We start from the raw sequence: 17,176 nt of genomic DNA on the forward strand, positions 1-17,176 counted from the left end.
AAGCTATAAATTATCTCCTGTTTTGGCTACGTTGACTAAATTCTAAAGTTTGATGTCAGCACACATTTGACTTTCAGCATTACAAGCAAAGAACTGTATGTGGGTGTTAGCCAGCATCAACCTCAGCAGAAGATTCTATCATTTAATAATGCCTTTACACAGCTTGTTTGTTTTTCATTATTAAAAAAATATTTACTTTTCCAGTGCCATCAAGCTGCATGGTAGTAGCAAGGCCTGTACTTTGTGCAAATTCTGTTGTTGTCTGAGATGCAGCCCAAGCTTCTGTGTTTTCATTTTCATTTTGGTTGATAACCGAAACATCCAGAGGCAGATCCTTTTTAGTAAACGCAGCTGCAGTTTCCAGGTTTTTGCCTGAAACAGATTTTTGCTCTCTCACTCTTTCACTCAGATCCATGTTGTACAGATTCTTGTTGGATATATGGTAATCAGCTGCCACATTTAAAAATTCGTCTCCAACAGCCTGTTAAAAACAGGAGACAATAAACAACCATTATTATTTTGTAGTATAATTAAAATGTATATTTCATGCTAAAATCTTAAGTAGAAATTAATGTCATGGAACTGTTGTGGTTTTGGCTGGAATAGAATTAACGTTCTTTGTAGTGGTTCACATAATGCTGCGTTTTGGATTTTTAATGAAAATAGTGGTGATAACCCTCTCATCTTTTAGCTACTGCAGAGCAGTGCTCACACAGAGCCAAGGCCTTTTCAGCTCCTTGTGCTGCCCTGCCACCAAGGAGTCTGGGGACACACCAGGAGCTGGGAGGGGACAGAACTGACCAAAGACATATTCCATACCACATTATATCATGCTCAGCAATAAAAGAGGTAAAGAGGAAGGAAGAGGGGTGGGAGGGGATGTTCGCAGTGATGGTGTTTGACTTCCCAAGAAACTGTAACGGAGGCCACATCTGGAGTACTGAGCCCAGCTCTAGGCTCCCCAGTAAAACAGGGACATGGAACTACTGGAGCGAGTCCAGAGCAGGGCTACTAAGATGATAGGGGACCAGAGCACCTGTCATATGAGGATAGGCTGAGAGAACTGGGCTTGTTTAGCTTGGAAAAGAGAAAGCTGAGGGGAGATCTCATCAATGCATATAAATATTTGAAGAGAGAGCGTCAAGAGGATGGAACTAGACAGTTTTCAGTTGTGCCCACGCAAAAGGACGAGGGGCAGTGGGCACAAACTGAAGCATATGGAGTTCCAGCTGAATATGAGAGGGCATTTCTTTACTGTGAGGGTGACAGAACATGGGAACGGGTTCTCCAGAGAGGTTGTGAAGTCTCCTTCTCTGTAGGTATTCAAAGCCCGCCTGCATGCCATCCTGAGCTACATGGTGTAGGTGGTCCTGTTTGGCAGGGGGATTGGACTAGATGATCTTCAGAGGTCCTTTCCAGCCTCAGCCGTTCTGTGAAATTGTGTGATGAGCCCTTCTTTTCTGGAAGTGACTGAACACCTGCCTGCCAATGGGAAGCGGAGAATGAATTCCTTATTTGAGTTCTCACAATTTTTGCCTTTCCAATTCTCTCCCCCATTCCACCTGGGGACAGTGAGCAATCAACTGCATGGTGCTGAGCAGCCTGCTAGGGTTAAACCATACCAAGAATGCAAGAATTTCAAAGTATTTGTTGTTACATCATTATCTTCAGTAGAATGCTACAGGCATTCTTCTACAGAATTTACTTGATTCTTCAGACTTCTATTTTATAACAGAAATCAATGAATATGAATCACAGAATCACAGAATCACAGAATTTTCTAGGTTGGAAGAGACCTCAAGGTCATCGAGTCCAACCTCTGACCTAACGCTAACAGCCCTCCACTAAACCATATCCCTAAGCTCTACATCTAAACGTCTTTTGAAGACTTCCAGGGAACTCCCCTGGCTCAACTTAAGCCCATTCCCCCTCGTCCTGTCACCAGGCACGTGGGAGAACAGACCAACCCCCACCTCGCTACAGCCTCCCTTGAGGTACCTATAGAGAGCGATAAGGTCGCCCCTGAGCCTCCTCTTCTCCAGGCTGAACAAGCCCAGCTCCCTCAGCCACTCCTCGTAGGACTTGTTCTCCAGGCCCCTCACCAGCTTCGTCGCCCTTCTCTGCACCCGCTCAAGCACCTCGATGTCCTTCTTGTAGTGAGGGTACCAAAACTGAACACAGTACTCGAGGTGCGGCCTCACCAGAGCTGAGTATAGGGGGACGATCACCTCCCTAGCCCTGCTGGTCACGCTGTTCCTAATACAAGCCAGGATGCCGTTGGCCTTCTTGGCCACCTGAGCACACTGCTGGCTCATATTCAGCCGACTGTCCACCATCACTCCCAGGTCCTTCTCTGCCTGGCAGCTCTCCAACCATTCCTCTCCCAGTCTGTAGCTCTGCTTGGGGTTATTGCACCCCAGGTGCAGGACCCGGCACTTGGCCTTGTTAAACTTCATGCAGTTGACCTCAGCCCATCGGTGCAGCCTATCCAGATCCTCCTGCAGAGCTTTCCTACCCTCAAGCAGATCGACACACGCACCTAACTTGGTGTCATCTGCAAACTTACTGAGGGTGCACTCGATGCCCTCGTCCAGATCATCGATGAAGATATTAAAGAGGACCAGCCCCAGCACCGAGCCCTGGGGGACGCCACTAGTGACTGGCCTCCAACTGGACTTGGCTCCATTCACCACGACTCTTTGGGCCTGGCTATCCAGCCAGTTTCTAACCCAACGAAGCGTGTGCCAGTCCAAGCCAAGAGCAGCCAGTTTCTTGAGGAGAATGCTGTGGGAAACAGTGTCAAAAGCCTTGCTGAAGTCAAGGTAGACCACATCCACAGCCTTTCCCTCATCCACCCAGCGCGTCACTCTGTCATAGAAGGAGATCAGGTTCGTCAGGCATGACCTGCCTTTCATAAACCCATGCTGACTGGGCCTGATCGCCTGCTTCCCCTGCAAGTGCTGCATGATGACTCTCAGGAGGATCTGCTCCATGAGCTTTCCTGGCACTGAGGTCAAACTGACAGGCCTGTAGTTTCCCGGGTCTGCCCTCCGGCCCTTCTTGTAGATGGGCGTCACGTTTGCTGAAGTTACTGCTGAGGGCCAAATTCTAATACTGTATCATTCAGGAAATCTTCACTAACTTCAGCAGAGTGGTGTCCACTCAGACATCCTCAAATCAGACACAAGCACTACCATCAACTTACTAGAATTAAAGCATACAATTGTCTTCCTAAGGTGGAAGAAATTTGCAAGATCGAAGTCTTTATTTTCAAATCACTTTGCACACTACAAGTAACTTCAAGCAGCTTATAAAATAATCACACAATCTGATTATCTGTTTAACTGAGAAGAAACATATATCTATGCCCCTTCCATACAAAGAAGAAATAGTAAAAACTTAGTCAAATCTCAGCAAATAAATGAACATGGAAGTTTCATAGTGTGACAGCTCTGCAATACAATGATGCAGTTACAGAAATTTAGCAATCAGTACTTATTGCTGGTGCTTTATTCAAAGCATCATTAAAGGACAAATTTCTTTATATGAAATTTATTTAGATTTCCAAGATCCCAAGGTCTCCCATTGCAAATATTTTTAAGGGATTTCAACAATCACTAGCTTCTGGAAAAATATCCAAACATTCTCTAGACCAGCTTTCAAAGTAATTAATTTTAGAAACATGTAGGCCATTAGATATTAAGGAGATATATCAAACACTAAGAGGTTGGATGTACAGGTTCTTTATCAATATTAGGGAATTTTCTCTTAAATGCGGTAAATGTAGTCACGAGAATTTCTACCTCTATCTGTTTCAGTTTTTATCTACTGGTCCTATTAATCTTCTACTTTTTCATAAAGTGGGAATAAAAACATGATTCACCAATTTATTTTGGAGTACATATTAAATCAAAATTCACACGATTTCAAGAGGTTTTGCAACATTTTGTATCAACAGTCTTAAAACTGTTTTTTTTTCCCCTCATTATTTACGAGGTGCATACATGCTTGTTTTGTACCCAGACATCATCAAAAAAGGTTCACCTGTAAACAATTGGTTTAAGTGACATCTGAGAAGATAATTGAGCAAGGCCTAAATACAGCTAATCTGCATGATGTAATCAATGAAATAATTTCCTACCTTTTGGAGAACAGAACACCAAGACTATAATCTATTTAAATGGTTTCATAAGGTTTCAAAGAGACCTGTGACACCTACTTTTAACTATGTTTTGTATTAATTTCCAAATCAGTGAGGTGTATTCATTACAAAGACCCATACAGTGTTTAACATTTACTCCGTATGCCATGCATGTGTATTAAAGTAGCAGTATATGCACGTTTATAATTTGTTCATTTAAGGAAAGCCAACGCTTTGATTTTTGAAGACAAAATTTCAGGAATTTTTAACAACATCTATGTGGTACATCTTTAGAGCATTTTGATTAGTTTGACTTAGAATATCTTTTCATCACTTATTTTTGACATAATTTGACAGCGAAGGCATTCAGAATCAGCATTTCAACTGTCCTTGTAGTCAGAAATAAGTGAAATACCTCTGCATTCCTTGTTACACCTAATAGCACTTTTTTCATTTTTACTGCATTTCAATTGCTTCTGAAGTTTTCTTTTACCAACCAGTGTCCTTGCAATGTTAACTTTGTGAAGCCATTCATAATCGCACAGTGTAAAATATTACTTGTAGAGAATTTAACACTCCCTTCATACTTGTGCATGAAGAAGAGCAGTGAAATGTCATGACCATAATGTTTAAAAATGAACAAACAAACAAACAAAAAAAGAAAATAAAGCCATCTTTAAGTTAAAACCAAAAATAACTTAATGATTCCTAGAGCAGCAACATGAAATATAATGTAAATCTAACCTTTGTCTCATAAAATGCTTCTCAGCATGCAAAATGCATAATCCATTTAAGTAACAATTACGGAGTTAAACAATGCAATCTGTCCCATGGGGACAGCAGAGATGTGCTCTTCTGTGGATTGGGAGAAGCCATTAGAAGATGAATTTAGCTTTCCAAAACAATGCCTTGTATGGGCCAAATATAAAATGGATAAAGAGACCGTGGCTCAGGCATGAAGAAAAAAGCAGAAGCTACTCTTTTGAAGATCAGAGATTGTAAGCCTGGGAAGAAATCCCTACAATGTTTGGTTCAAAAACGGTGAGTGCTAGGAGAAATGACTCTAAAGACTCTGGATTAGTGAAATAGATCTATGGATTGACAAGATAAAGGATAATGAAAAAACATGGAGAGAAACAAAGCCAACTTTGATTCAATCATAACGGTATGTGACCAGCAAGAATTAAGATACTGGTCTTTGTAATATTCTTGAGAAATTTAAAAAAGAAATTAGTAGCAACCAGAAGTTCGATATGCTTCATATTTAATTACAGTATAATTATGAACAATTTATGCAAGAACAAAGTAATCTGATTAACAAGTACTCTAACTACAAAGAAATAAAAATACAAAGCTTAGGATGAAAACTTACTAAATCTAGAATTTTGTAGAACGATGCAGTTATTTTGTGCTACCACTCTTTAATATGTTCTAAAGTATTACCAGTTACGTTTTTTTTTTGTAGTAGACTGTTCACCACAGCTTTAACATTACAAGTATCTCACAGTATTCTACCTGGCTATACAAAACGTAGCCCAAGTTTTCAATCTTCCACCTGCCTCTCTCTTCCACACAGACAACTGGAAGACAACAGCATTATCTTAAATAAAACTGTAATTTAAAATGGTAACAAATGGTTGTGCAGATGGAACGAGGACAACATCTAGTAATACAGCTGCATACAGAACACTGAGCCTTTTCACATTCATAAGCAAGTTTTATTATCAATAAAATCATCCTTATTTTACCTTGGGAGTTGACGAGGGAAGGGAGTAGTTCAGCTCATCACTACAGGCGCTGCCATGCAGAGCTAACATTGAAGCCTGGAAGGTGTCACTCTCTGGAGAATACTGAGATTCAAAGGTGGATTCATCCGCTAGATCTGCCTCTCCAGAGTCCACCTAACAACAGAAGCAATTTAATCAGCCAGGCTGTCTGTAACCTTCACGCAACATAAGCCCCAAACACATGTACCTCAGTCGCCACTAACTGACTGACACTTCGCTTTTTTTCCCCCTCTGAGTTTTACAGTGAAGTTAGATTTGTACAGCACAGTAGGAAAAACTTCTTCTTCCAGTTACAAGAGATGTTAGTCCATCTTCAGAGATGGCAAGGAACATCTGAATTAAAGTTGGAGTCTGAACTGGAACAAATTGTAGGGCTGAAATAGGCTAGTGCCTGCTAATAGAAATATGAGGTGTTGGCAACTACTATTTTCTTTTAGATTAATTCTTTTACAATAATTAAGGCTGTAAAAAAAATGAGCTTGACTAAGTGACACAAAAGACAAGAAACTGCAACTCTTTCCAAAACATTTATAAAAAGTCAGATGTCATATTTCTTATAATTTTAAAAATATTTATTATTATCTTACATATGAAATAAGATTTTAAAAAGAGTTCCAAACTTGAGTAGTCTTTTTCTTTTAGGGGTATTCTTGTTCTTCAATGCAATATAATACACAAGTCTTGAAAAGAATTTTCAAATACTATAATAAAATTAGGTCCTAAAGAACTCAGTTCATGGTGCTTCATATTCTATACTGTGACTATACTTTTATCTCCCTTGGCAGAGCTCAAGGGAACATTGTATGCTAACAAAAATAGTCAGTGGAGTTCATAACCATGACCATACTGTAAACTTATATGAAGCAACTAAGTGTAAACATCCATCTGCAGAGATAGGATCTAAGTGTTGTTTTGCAGCTTTTGAGGTTAATCACGAAATGAATTTATTCATTGTCAGATGGACAACAACAACAGCAAAACTCTACAGTGACTTCAAAAGATTGATTCTTTTCTGAGGTACAAATGATCTGGTTTTTACTGTCTCAACCCCTAAAGGCTTAACAAATAATTCATACTATTCCTTTGGTGTAATTCACTCTCAGCCCATCTTTTGGAAAATACACATCAGTGATACTAAAGCTAAGCTCTAAATAATGATTGTGTAATAAGGGGAAAGACTAGAAGAATCTGAGCATAGATTTATCTATTAAAACCAGTTCCTTGTGAATGCACTCTGCAAACATTTTGACTTGATGATTGCATATTCATTTTCATATTTTGCATATTTCACAGTCAGTTGACATAGCTGACAATTTTAACCGTATAATTATCTGCTATATTCATTCAGCTCACTTTTAAGTTGTTTTTTTTTTTTTTTTTTATATGAATCACACATAGAAGTCAAAAAGTTAAGTCCTTAAGATTTAGTCTGATCTTTTCTACCCATCTTTAATTAAAGGATATTTTCAATACATAACCTTGTTTCTTCATACTTCTTTCTCCTTTATAAATAAAGTAAGGCAAATCCTATTATATTGAAATAACTAGCAGTTTAACTAGTTCATCAAGATAACAAACTGAAGAAAAAAAAAGTATTGTTAAAAAGCATATTATTAAAAACAATTTGTCATTTGCAAACGTGAAAAAATATCAAACACACTGCAATCAGTAATTCAGAGATTTTTCCTTGGAAGGGTCCATTTCAGGTTTTTATTTTGTTTAATTTGTTCCTTAAATGAATTAAGCTATGGTGTTTAGTGTTTACCTACTCATATCCCCAGAAAACGGGGGCCAAACAATTAAAAACAACATAAATCCCAGATCAGTATGAATAATCATGAGAATGTATGTTTGAATATTTTTTTTTGTTTGTTTATTTGTTCTAGATTCCTATTTCCTTTGACATTTTTCTTTAAATTCTTAATTCTAACTTATGGGCCATGTAAGGCAGTGAACTTTCGGGTAAGTTACATTCTTTGTACAAGTCTTTGTACATTTTGGTTTGCAAATCTCATAATCACTGATTGATGCTGAAGTTTAAAGAATACTATCACGAAGAAAGCATTGGTAGCTTTTGAAGATGGACAGCATTCTTTGTAAGGCTGGCTTACATGTAAAAAGAGTTCCCAAAACTTTTTTCAAGGCAGCTAGGAAAGTAGAGTCATATAATATGAAACACAGGCAAAAAGATTTATTTACCAAATGAGCACATGAACATTGCTCTACACAAGCTAAGATTTTCAAAGGGATGCACTGTGGAAGCAAGGAGACATGGATGGCCATGATCTTTTGAAAATCTCAGCAAAATTTTTTATTTTTTATTTTTATTTTTTTTTCCCCCATGCAAACTGCCAAAATCTCTAAATGCCAGTTTCCACCATGTGGGAATTCATCTCAACTATAGTGAATGAGAAACGTGGTGATAGTAAACACTAAAAGATAAGCATGAACAGTGACAACGCAACCTTTTTTCATTATGAAATGCAAAGACTTAAGAAATCTTTTTTAAGTTGGGCCACTAACCAGAGCTAGATCAGCATGGAAGAGGGCTGCATCAGCTGGCCCCTCCTCCTCAAATGACTGGGCAGTGTAGAAAAAGCAATCTTCCTTAGCAGAGACATAGCCCTCTTCTGGTGAAAGCTGCAGAAAGAACGAAGCTCTGAGTTGGATTGAGTGGCCAGCACACAGGGTGTTCAAAGTGCATGTGAGGGAGGTTTAGAGAGGCAAATCAATTCCAAATGCATCAGAGTTCATTTCAATCACAGTTATACTGTTGAATAGGTAAAGAGATGTGTTTTTTTTTTTTTTTCAAAATTATCTGAATTGATTCAGCTTCACATGTCACTTTAGATACTCAAGTAAAAAAAGTACCTATCCAGCTATACCACAGAACCTACAGGTTAGTCTAAATTAATTCTCAATTTCTGCTCTTACTAAGCATTTACTAGAACTGCCGGAGCTGCTTCAAGGGACAGAGCCTAACAGTACAGGCCTACACAACCTCCCAGGCTGCCGAATATTCCTGATCAAAGGAGCACTGAATCCACTGCCTGTATTTTAAGGTGTATCTGCCAGGTCTAACAGGCTCAAAAGGACAAAACATAATTCTCACTGCAAATCAGCACCTTTTTCCAACATAATTTGATGTTAGGTTCACTCAGCTGGTATTGTAAAGAAGCCAGTGACTACTCAAAATGTTTACTTAACTGGTAAAATCATACATGACATATTAAAGTAGAAATGCAGAATGTTTACAAAATTCCAGGAACAGAAACAGAACAACCATGAAGGTTCTCTTTCAGAATGCCCTTTTAAGTAAGACAACGTTGATTTGCAAGACGTTTTAGTGTGTGACACACAGTTTGCCCTATAGAAATAAATCTCACAAAGAAAGTTTAAAAAGTGCCCTCTTTACTATGAGGAGAGTTTCTATGAATTTAAACATTAGCTATTCCCTCCTACCTACTTCACATGCACTGAAAATGAAAATTTGGTTATCTGCATTCACAAGGATTACAAAGATTGTCATTGTGTAAAAAGCAAAAATGAACTGCAAAAAATCACTTGGCCTTACAAATACAGTAAGACTGATCTTTCTACATATAATACCAATTGCATTCTACTGACTTGAATTTATAGACACCAGGGACACTAGTCCATGCTCCCACTTTGGTAGGGATAATTCAGGAAGATACTCTCAGTGGTAGCTGTGACATAGATTTTTTTAAATTCACTGACCTGAGATGTCACTAAGGAAGTATACACAGTTTAGAAATCACAGGAATCTTTCATTAGTTGTATCCTTACATAATCTTGAAATAGATGTATATTGTCCTGGCCAATCCTCTATATTCTCTTTTATTTGTAAATCATGACACTTCCAGATGCAAGAGGAAGAGATGTGGAACAGATGCTGTGCAAATAAGCACTCTTACCAGCCCTCAGAATGCAGAGTACATTATTAAAATATAACCACATGGATGCAGAACTGCATAGCATCCATATTGACACACTATCTCCATAACCCTAGGTCTTCCATATCTGGAGTTTGTTACCACTGAAAAAGACACATACAATCCAAATCTTAAGATCAATAATCTCCCTCTTAAAACTCATTATGTATTTTTGCCCCAGAATGGCTAAAGGAACGCAATTATTCAACCTCATTCTCCTAATTGCTAGAGACTCCTTTCTAAAATCAAGCCCAGAATTATTTATGGCTTTACCAAAATAACCAGCAGGTGCTGAGATACCTTAAGACTATTTACCATTCTTTAAATTAAGTACATAGTCTGTACAGAAAGACTGCATATGTGCTACACATATAGCAGACCAGACCTTATGAAGTAGTGCAGTAGGCAAATTCCAAACAATGTATAACTGTCTTTATGTCACCACCTTGCACATTCCGAAAATCTTGTAACATGTACAAAACTATGTCTAGCAGTTTGCAGTCCAGAAAGACTGTGCTGGTTGTAAGATGCTTCACTGCTTCTCTGCTAGGAGACTGGCGTGCTAGGTCCTGAAATCACCACACCTGTCATGCACTACACAGGCCATTCCTGCATGCAAGGAATCTCATACACACAGTCTTCTGGATTTCATGTGTCACCTGGCTGTATTCCAAAGCAAAGAAAGTGTACACAGAAGTCAGGATCATTATGTACCAGCTTAAATGACATGAAAATTATCCACAGCACTCCCAAATCCTTACAGGCAGTGGCTTGGCAACTCCTATTTTAACTGTTCCTGTTGGGGCTCCTTTCAGTGCTTGCACTGCTTCCTCCAGGCTGCCATTTTCCAGGTTGATATCATTGACAAACATAAGCCGATCTCCAGGAAGAAGTCTGCCATCTTGCTCAGCCACACCACCGGGAACTAATGAGCGAATTACAATTACAGTGTTTGCTGGGTCAACAGGATCCTAATTGAGTAAAAGGAAGAAAGACATTTCATTTTATTTACTCTATCTTGGTAGGCTTATTTTATGTATGCACTTTTAATGATCCACAATGCAGCCCTGCTCCAGATGAACCCTCAGCAGGAACACATACCCCTGTCCATACAACTGTATATTTATGCTTCCTTCTGTTTTCTATTCCTAAATGTGAAAACCTTTTCTATGTGATGTTCCATCACAAATCTCCAGCATAAAACACTGTTAAACTGCTGAGTGCAGTATGTATAGTAATGAGTAATCACACCAAAAATGTAAATACTTCCTACTGCTATGACACTGTGCAGACCTCATCCTCTCTTACACTTAGCTGTTTGTGAATAAAGATGGACAGTTCAGACTGGGGAAAGTTAACAATCTCTAGTGGAACAAACAGCTTATTTCAAGAACCACCATGGCACCAGATCTTGCTCAGCTGGTAAAGCACATTTAAAGAGTAAAGTCCTCGTGTCTGCCTAACCAAATACTTTATGAGACAGGAACATATCAACACAGCAACAAGGCACAACAAAGTCGATCTTCCTTTCAGAAAGAAAACTGTTTTCAAATCTCCATCCTCCAATGCACGGATATTTTTATAAATAAGCTAACATCAAGCTCTCTGAACAGGAAAGTATAATTCTGTTGTAACAATCATAACAGGTACACAAACTTTCATAACTCTTTTAGAAATTACATTCACAAGGAAGATCATTAGATGTTAATGCTTCCAACACATGGCAATTCACTTGTGTGCATGCATAGAAAAATACGAGATACATGTAACAATGTACCAACTTTACTGATAGCAAAGGAAAGAGAAAAACAAACATCTACAAACTGGAAAGCAATTGCAACAATTTCCGTGCCAGAATGTACATCTGAAAGGATGCATGTCGTAAATGCAGCAACCAAAACCGCAGGAATTAGAGACCTCTGAAAGTTAATGTGAGAGAGAGTGTTTGAGAGAGGGAATGGGAGAGAGAAGACCCTTAATTATGGCAATTAATGCAACAAAGGGAATGCCATGAGGAAACAAAACTTTACAAGTTGAAATACAGCTAGCACTGCTGGACATCGTGCTTGGACCTGAATACTGACACTTTCCTCACTATTTTAACAAGTATTTATACCACCACTTGAGATAATACTGCATGACATATTTTTGGAAAAAAATCAGCTTTCTAGTGCATGTGATTCTTATGTCCCTCAAAGTCTTCCCTGGGGTAAGGAATAACGTACTCTCCCACAGGCCTACCACTGTATGAAACATCAGAAATACAAAATCAACCTTCACTTTATCCACTGTCCATGGAAAATTAATTAAAAAATGGATGGAAAAAGCAAAACACAAGCATAAATCTTACTGTAAACTTAGTTTATTGTTCACAGTCTTAGATGAAAATAGAACTTCTGGAAACAAACTGAAATGTTTTAACCCCATCTCAAAGGTGAGAACACAGGACACAAGTATTATAATATCAAATAAAAAAAAAAAAAAAGGTAAGTGAGTTTGAGAAAGCTTCCTAGGCCTGTAGGATATAACCAAACTCACAGTAAAATGTATACAACAATTTAAGGTATTTCCAACAACTCTTAAAAAACATAATGTTTTAAGTAACCACATACACAACCACATTTTGTATCTACACTTCAGAAAAGGCTGAAGCAAAAATATGCTTTAGTGTGTGCTAATATGGACTCCAAATACTCAGGCTCAGCTATAGTGTCTAATTTAAGAGCATTAAGAGTAACACAATAAATCATAACTGCTGTTTCGTAATATGAGTACTTGACTATGCCTATATCCTTCAGATTGAGGCCCGTCTGGATGCCTACCTGGGCAACCTGCCCTAGGGAACCTGCTTAGGGAGTGGGGTTGGACCCGATGATCTCTAGAGGTCCCTACCAACCCCTATAATTCTGTGATTCTGTGATTACTAAACTACACTGTTCTTCACAGTTATCAGTGTGCAAGTGCAAAAATACCTCTGGGGCATAGATTATTCTTAAGCAACACACCATGGGAATAACTTCCACCTTTAAGCGACCTCCATATGCAAAGTACAATGTGTATATCTCTGTCGTGGTTTCAGTTAGAACAGAATTAATTTTCTTCCTAGTACCTGGTGGAATGCTGTGTTTTGGCTTAGGATGAGAAGAGTGCTGATAACACCCCGATGTTTTAATTGTTGCAGAGCAGTGCTTATACCAAGCCAAGGACATCTCAGCCTTTTGCTCTGTCCTGCCAACAGGCAGGCTGGGGGTGCAGTAAGAGCTGGGAGGGGACAGACCCAGGACAGGTGACCCAAACTAGCCAAAGGGGTATTCCATACCATCTGACGTCATGCTAAACAATATATAGGGGTGGCTAGCCGGGGGAGGGGGCCGGACTGCTCGGGGTTAGGCTGGGCATTGGTCAGCGGGTGGTGAGCAATTGCATTGTGCATCACTTGTTTGTACATATTAGTAGTAGTAGTACTATTATCATCATTGTATTATTATTATTATTATTGTTATTATTATTTTCCTGTCTTATTAAACTGTCTTTATCTCAACTCACGGGCTTCACTTTCCATTTCTCTCCCCCGTCCCAGAGAGGGAGGGGGGAGGGTGAGCGAACGGCTGCGTGGTGTTTAGCTGCCAGCCGGGTTAAACCACGACAATCTCCTAGGGCAAAGATTCAGCAGAGACCTGCTAGACCACCAACTGTGTTTCCAGTTGTCACCAACTGTGACAACTGGAAACACAGGAGGAACATTTGTTGTATCCTGACCAAGCGGAGGCAGGAGACAGGCACTCAGCTGCTCTGACACAGGGACACAATATGAATCACACCTTGAGATGTCCGGGAATTTTCAAGTCAAACACAAAATGAATGAGAATGTCTAGGCATGTCCTAGATAGCAGCTAAGCAAGGGATTTCGGAATTACAGTTCTGGATTTTGATAAATCCTGCTTTAAGAATGTAAGTCCTTTATTGGATCTTTCTCTTAGCAAGGTGTGGTGTAAGTGCCTGAAGTAACTAGGAAAATAAAACTAACATTCACATTTTTAAGGAAAAGGTACAGCATTGAAGAGGCTTTCAGGGTAGGGCATAACTGCTTTATCTGAGCGTTCCCTAGGCTCCCAGCCTTAGATGCTATCGCGCTGGGGAAACTTGGTGTGCTAGCTCTAAGGAACAGCACGGAGCGTAGAGTGGAGTGGAGACACCACGGCTAGGCTCTGTAATCAGATGGGGCCTCGATTGTTCTTGTGCACACAGCTGCACTTTTTGCCACCCTAAGCCAAAGACCTGTCATGTTTTGACAAATGCTGTACCCTAGTGTACTTTTTGCTCATTATAATATCATTATAATACCAAAACACACCTCCATCCCAAAAGCTACCCGCCTCCAAGGTGCGACCACCCCTCACTGAGCATGCGCTCTGAATTCCTCGGAGCCTATTACTTTAAACGGAGACGGGAAAACTTTACACCAATCATAACTAAGATATGCTTGACTAGAGCCACTCAAGCTCCACCTAAAAGATAGAAAATAATATAAATTGGCCCAAGAGAAAGGGGATGTTGGGGAAGATACCACCGTCAGGGGAGATACCATCCCGAGGACAACATCCTTAGGACCTCCTGACTCCTGGGATCAGTCGACGGGCTGAGCCTCTCTTCCCCCCCCATTGGGACGCCTTTGGGTGAGATCTAAATACTTGCTTATAAATCTCTATAGAGTCTTTGATCCTTTTAACGCGTTTATTTCTAGGCTGCGCACCTGTAACATCTATAACACCTGTAACATCTATAACACCTGTAACACCTGTAACATCTATAACATCTATAACATCTGTAACACCTATAAACACCTGTAACATCTATAACATCTATAACACCTATAACACCTGTGTATTTTATGCATACTAGCTTGCTTTTGCAGACAGTCACTATCGCCGGCAATCCAAAAGAACCTGATTATCTGTTGCTGTAATAAACCATACTTGATTGCATTGTGATAACTCTCATTGAGTGCAACGAGGGTGAGGGTGGTTATCCGTGATAGTTCAGTGTTCTGAATCTAACCAGACCCCCAGGCGGTTAATGCATTTTTGGTGAATGTCCGAGCGGACCCCCAGATGGTTAATGCGTTTTTGGTGAATGTCTGAACGGACCCCCAGGCCGTTAATGCGTTTTTGGTGAATGTCTGACTGGACCCCCAGGCGGTTAATGTGTTTTTGGTGAATGTCCGACTGGTTCAGTAACCTGAATCTGACCGGGCCCGTAACGGTTAATCAGCTACACCCCTTAACGCGACAGTAAAATTGGCGTAGTCGGCAGGATTGCTATGGATAAAAGTCTGCAAAAATACAAATGTGCCCCTTCCCAGGCAGGGAAGGAGTTTTCCCAAAAGTTTTGGAAAGATGAGGAGAAAGTGGTAGAGTGCATTGAGCATTGTCAGGCTTCACGAAAGATTGGTCAAAGAAAGGGTAAAGGTGCAATTTGTGCTGTGTTAGGAGCCTGTTTGTCTTGTGCTCGGCAAAAAGCTAAGGAAACTCCTGCTCCCAAACTGATCTCTGATGCGGAACATACAGCTTTGAAATCAGGGAATGAGGTGTTGAAGTCATCATTGGCCTTTGAAAGGGAGACGGGAAAAACATTAGGAATCAGAGTGGATAAACTTTTGGATGAAAATAATAAACTTTCCATTGAGAATGACAAACTTGTGACTGAAAATGATAAACTTGTGAGTGAAAATAATCATCTTAAACAATTGCTGGAGAGGGTTAGTCATCTGTTAAATAAAGTACAGCCTTGCGCTCCGGTCAAGCAGATTCGTGGAGTGCTGCATAGTGCAGAACCTGAAAGCTGGGACAGTGATTTCTGGTCTGACAGTGATGATGGTGTTGAAGAGATTTCTGATTCTGAACCTCAATCGATTTCCTTGAGACCTTTGGTTAAGACTGAGACTACTGTTGATGATAATGATGAAATCCGTACTACTGTGCAAACGATTCCGTTGTCACCAGCAGAGTTGGTTAAAATACAGGAGAAGTTCTCAAGGCGGTCAGGGGAATCAGAAGTTGAGTATGTGTGTCAAGTTTCTCTTAAAGGAGGAGATCGAATGATGTTGTGTAAGGAAGAAGTAGGAGGCTTTTGGAGACCTGGAGTATTTTTAACCACCACACCAGGAGCTGACTTGGCTGTAGCAGTACAGAAAGCAGCCTGCATTCAGGCGATATATGAAAGAGATAAATTAAGGAATTCCCCAATGTTAGCTCCTATTGACCCGGTTCAATTAACCCCTCTCATCCGTGGACTCCCTGATTGTCTTAAGATGTTTGTAGAAAACACCCAAGATCACATACTAGCTGCTTGTAGGGATGATGATAGTGGTTGTAGGCGAAATCCTAACTCCCCTATTCCCACCTGGAGTGAATTGGTACAAGACATAGATAAATACGGATGCCAAATAGGCTGGATTAATTCATCCAGTGTTAAATCCCAAGACCACTCTCGGCGAGTCCGCCAAATCCACACTAAAAATCCCAGATATCCCAAATTCAAAGAGAGGTTGAAACCTAATAGGGAACGAGGTGAGTTGTGGTGTCGGCAAAAAAACTCTTGTCCCCGGGGAGGGCAGTGAGCCACCCTGCTCAGCGGGCATTAGCAATTCAATGGCTCTCTAATGAACACTCTGACCCTATAATTGCCATTCCTGTTGAACCCCCAAAAATATTGGTAAATTTTCTTATTGATACCAGGACCCAAATGTCAGTAATTACACATGAGACAGCACAAACCCTGAGCATAACACCTGGTCAACGCAGGGTTAAATTCACGGGAATCAATGGTGTGGAAAAACAATGCCCCACTGCAAAAATTTCAATCTGGTTGCCAGAGGAACAAAAATTAACCAGAATAGAAGTATTAGTTGGTGCTGCATATACTAATATTTTAGGATTTGACATACTGCATGGTCGTATGTGGAAACTCCCTGATGGAACTGTGTGGAGTTTCGCGACACATCAAAGGGATTCAGGCACCATGAGACTGAGCCTGTTACAAACATCCATACCCTTATCCCCTGCTAAAATCATTAATGATCGGCAATATCTGTTGTCAGCAGCAGTATTTACGGGGATTGACGGGGTGGTAACAGAATTGGAAAAAAGAGGCATTATTAAAAGGACCCATTCACCTTATAATTCACCAGTGTGGCCAGTAAAGGAACCAACCAGGCAATGGCATTTTACAATGGATTACAGACAGTTGAATGCTAACACTATACCTTTGACTGCCGCAGTTCCAAACATGGCAGA

The 17,176-nt window shown here is 40.0% G+C and overlaps 1 protein-coding gene across 16 annotated transcripts in view; it reads right to left on the reverse strand.

The window, feature by feature from the left end:
- Positions 1-17,176, reverse strand: part of MPDZ (multiple PDZ domain crumbs cell polarity complex component) — a 114,599-nt gene that overhangs the window by 47,159 nt on the left and 50,264 nt on the right. For 15 of the 16 annotated variants that reach the window (XM_032206236.1, XM_032206235.1, XM_032206244.1 and 12 more), the window contains exons 17-20: positions 10,643-10,852; positions 8,452-8,568; positions 5,890-6,042; positions 197-481 (exon numbers count right to left, since the gene is read on the reverse strand). In XM_032206236.1, the coding sequence (XP_032062127.1) occupies positions 197-481; positions 5,890-6,042; positions 8,452-8,568; positions 10,643-10,852 (765 nt within the window). The remainder of the gene's footprint in view (positions 1-196; positions 482-5,889; positions 6,043-8,451; positions 8,569-10,642; positions 10,853-17,176) is intronic. The other variant, XM_032206237.1, reaches the window with a different exon arrangement.

This window comes from Aythya fuligula, chromosome Z, assembly GCF_009819795.1.
Source record: "Aythya fuligula isolate bAytFul2 chromosome Z, bAytFul2.pri, whole genome shotgun sequence".
Lineage (NCBI taxonomy): Eukaryota > Metazoa > Chordata > Aves > Anseriformes > Anatidae > Aythya > Aythya fuligula.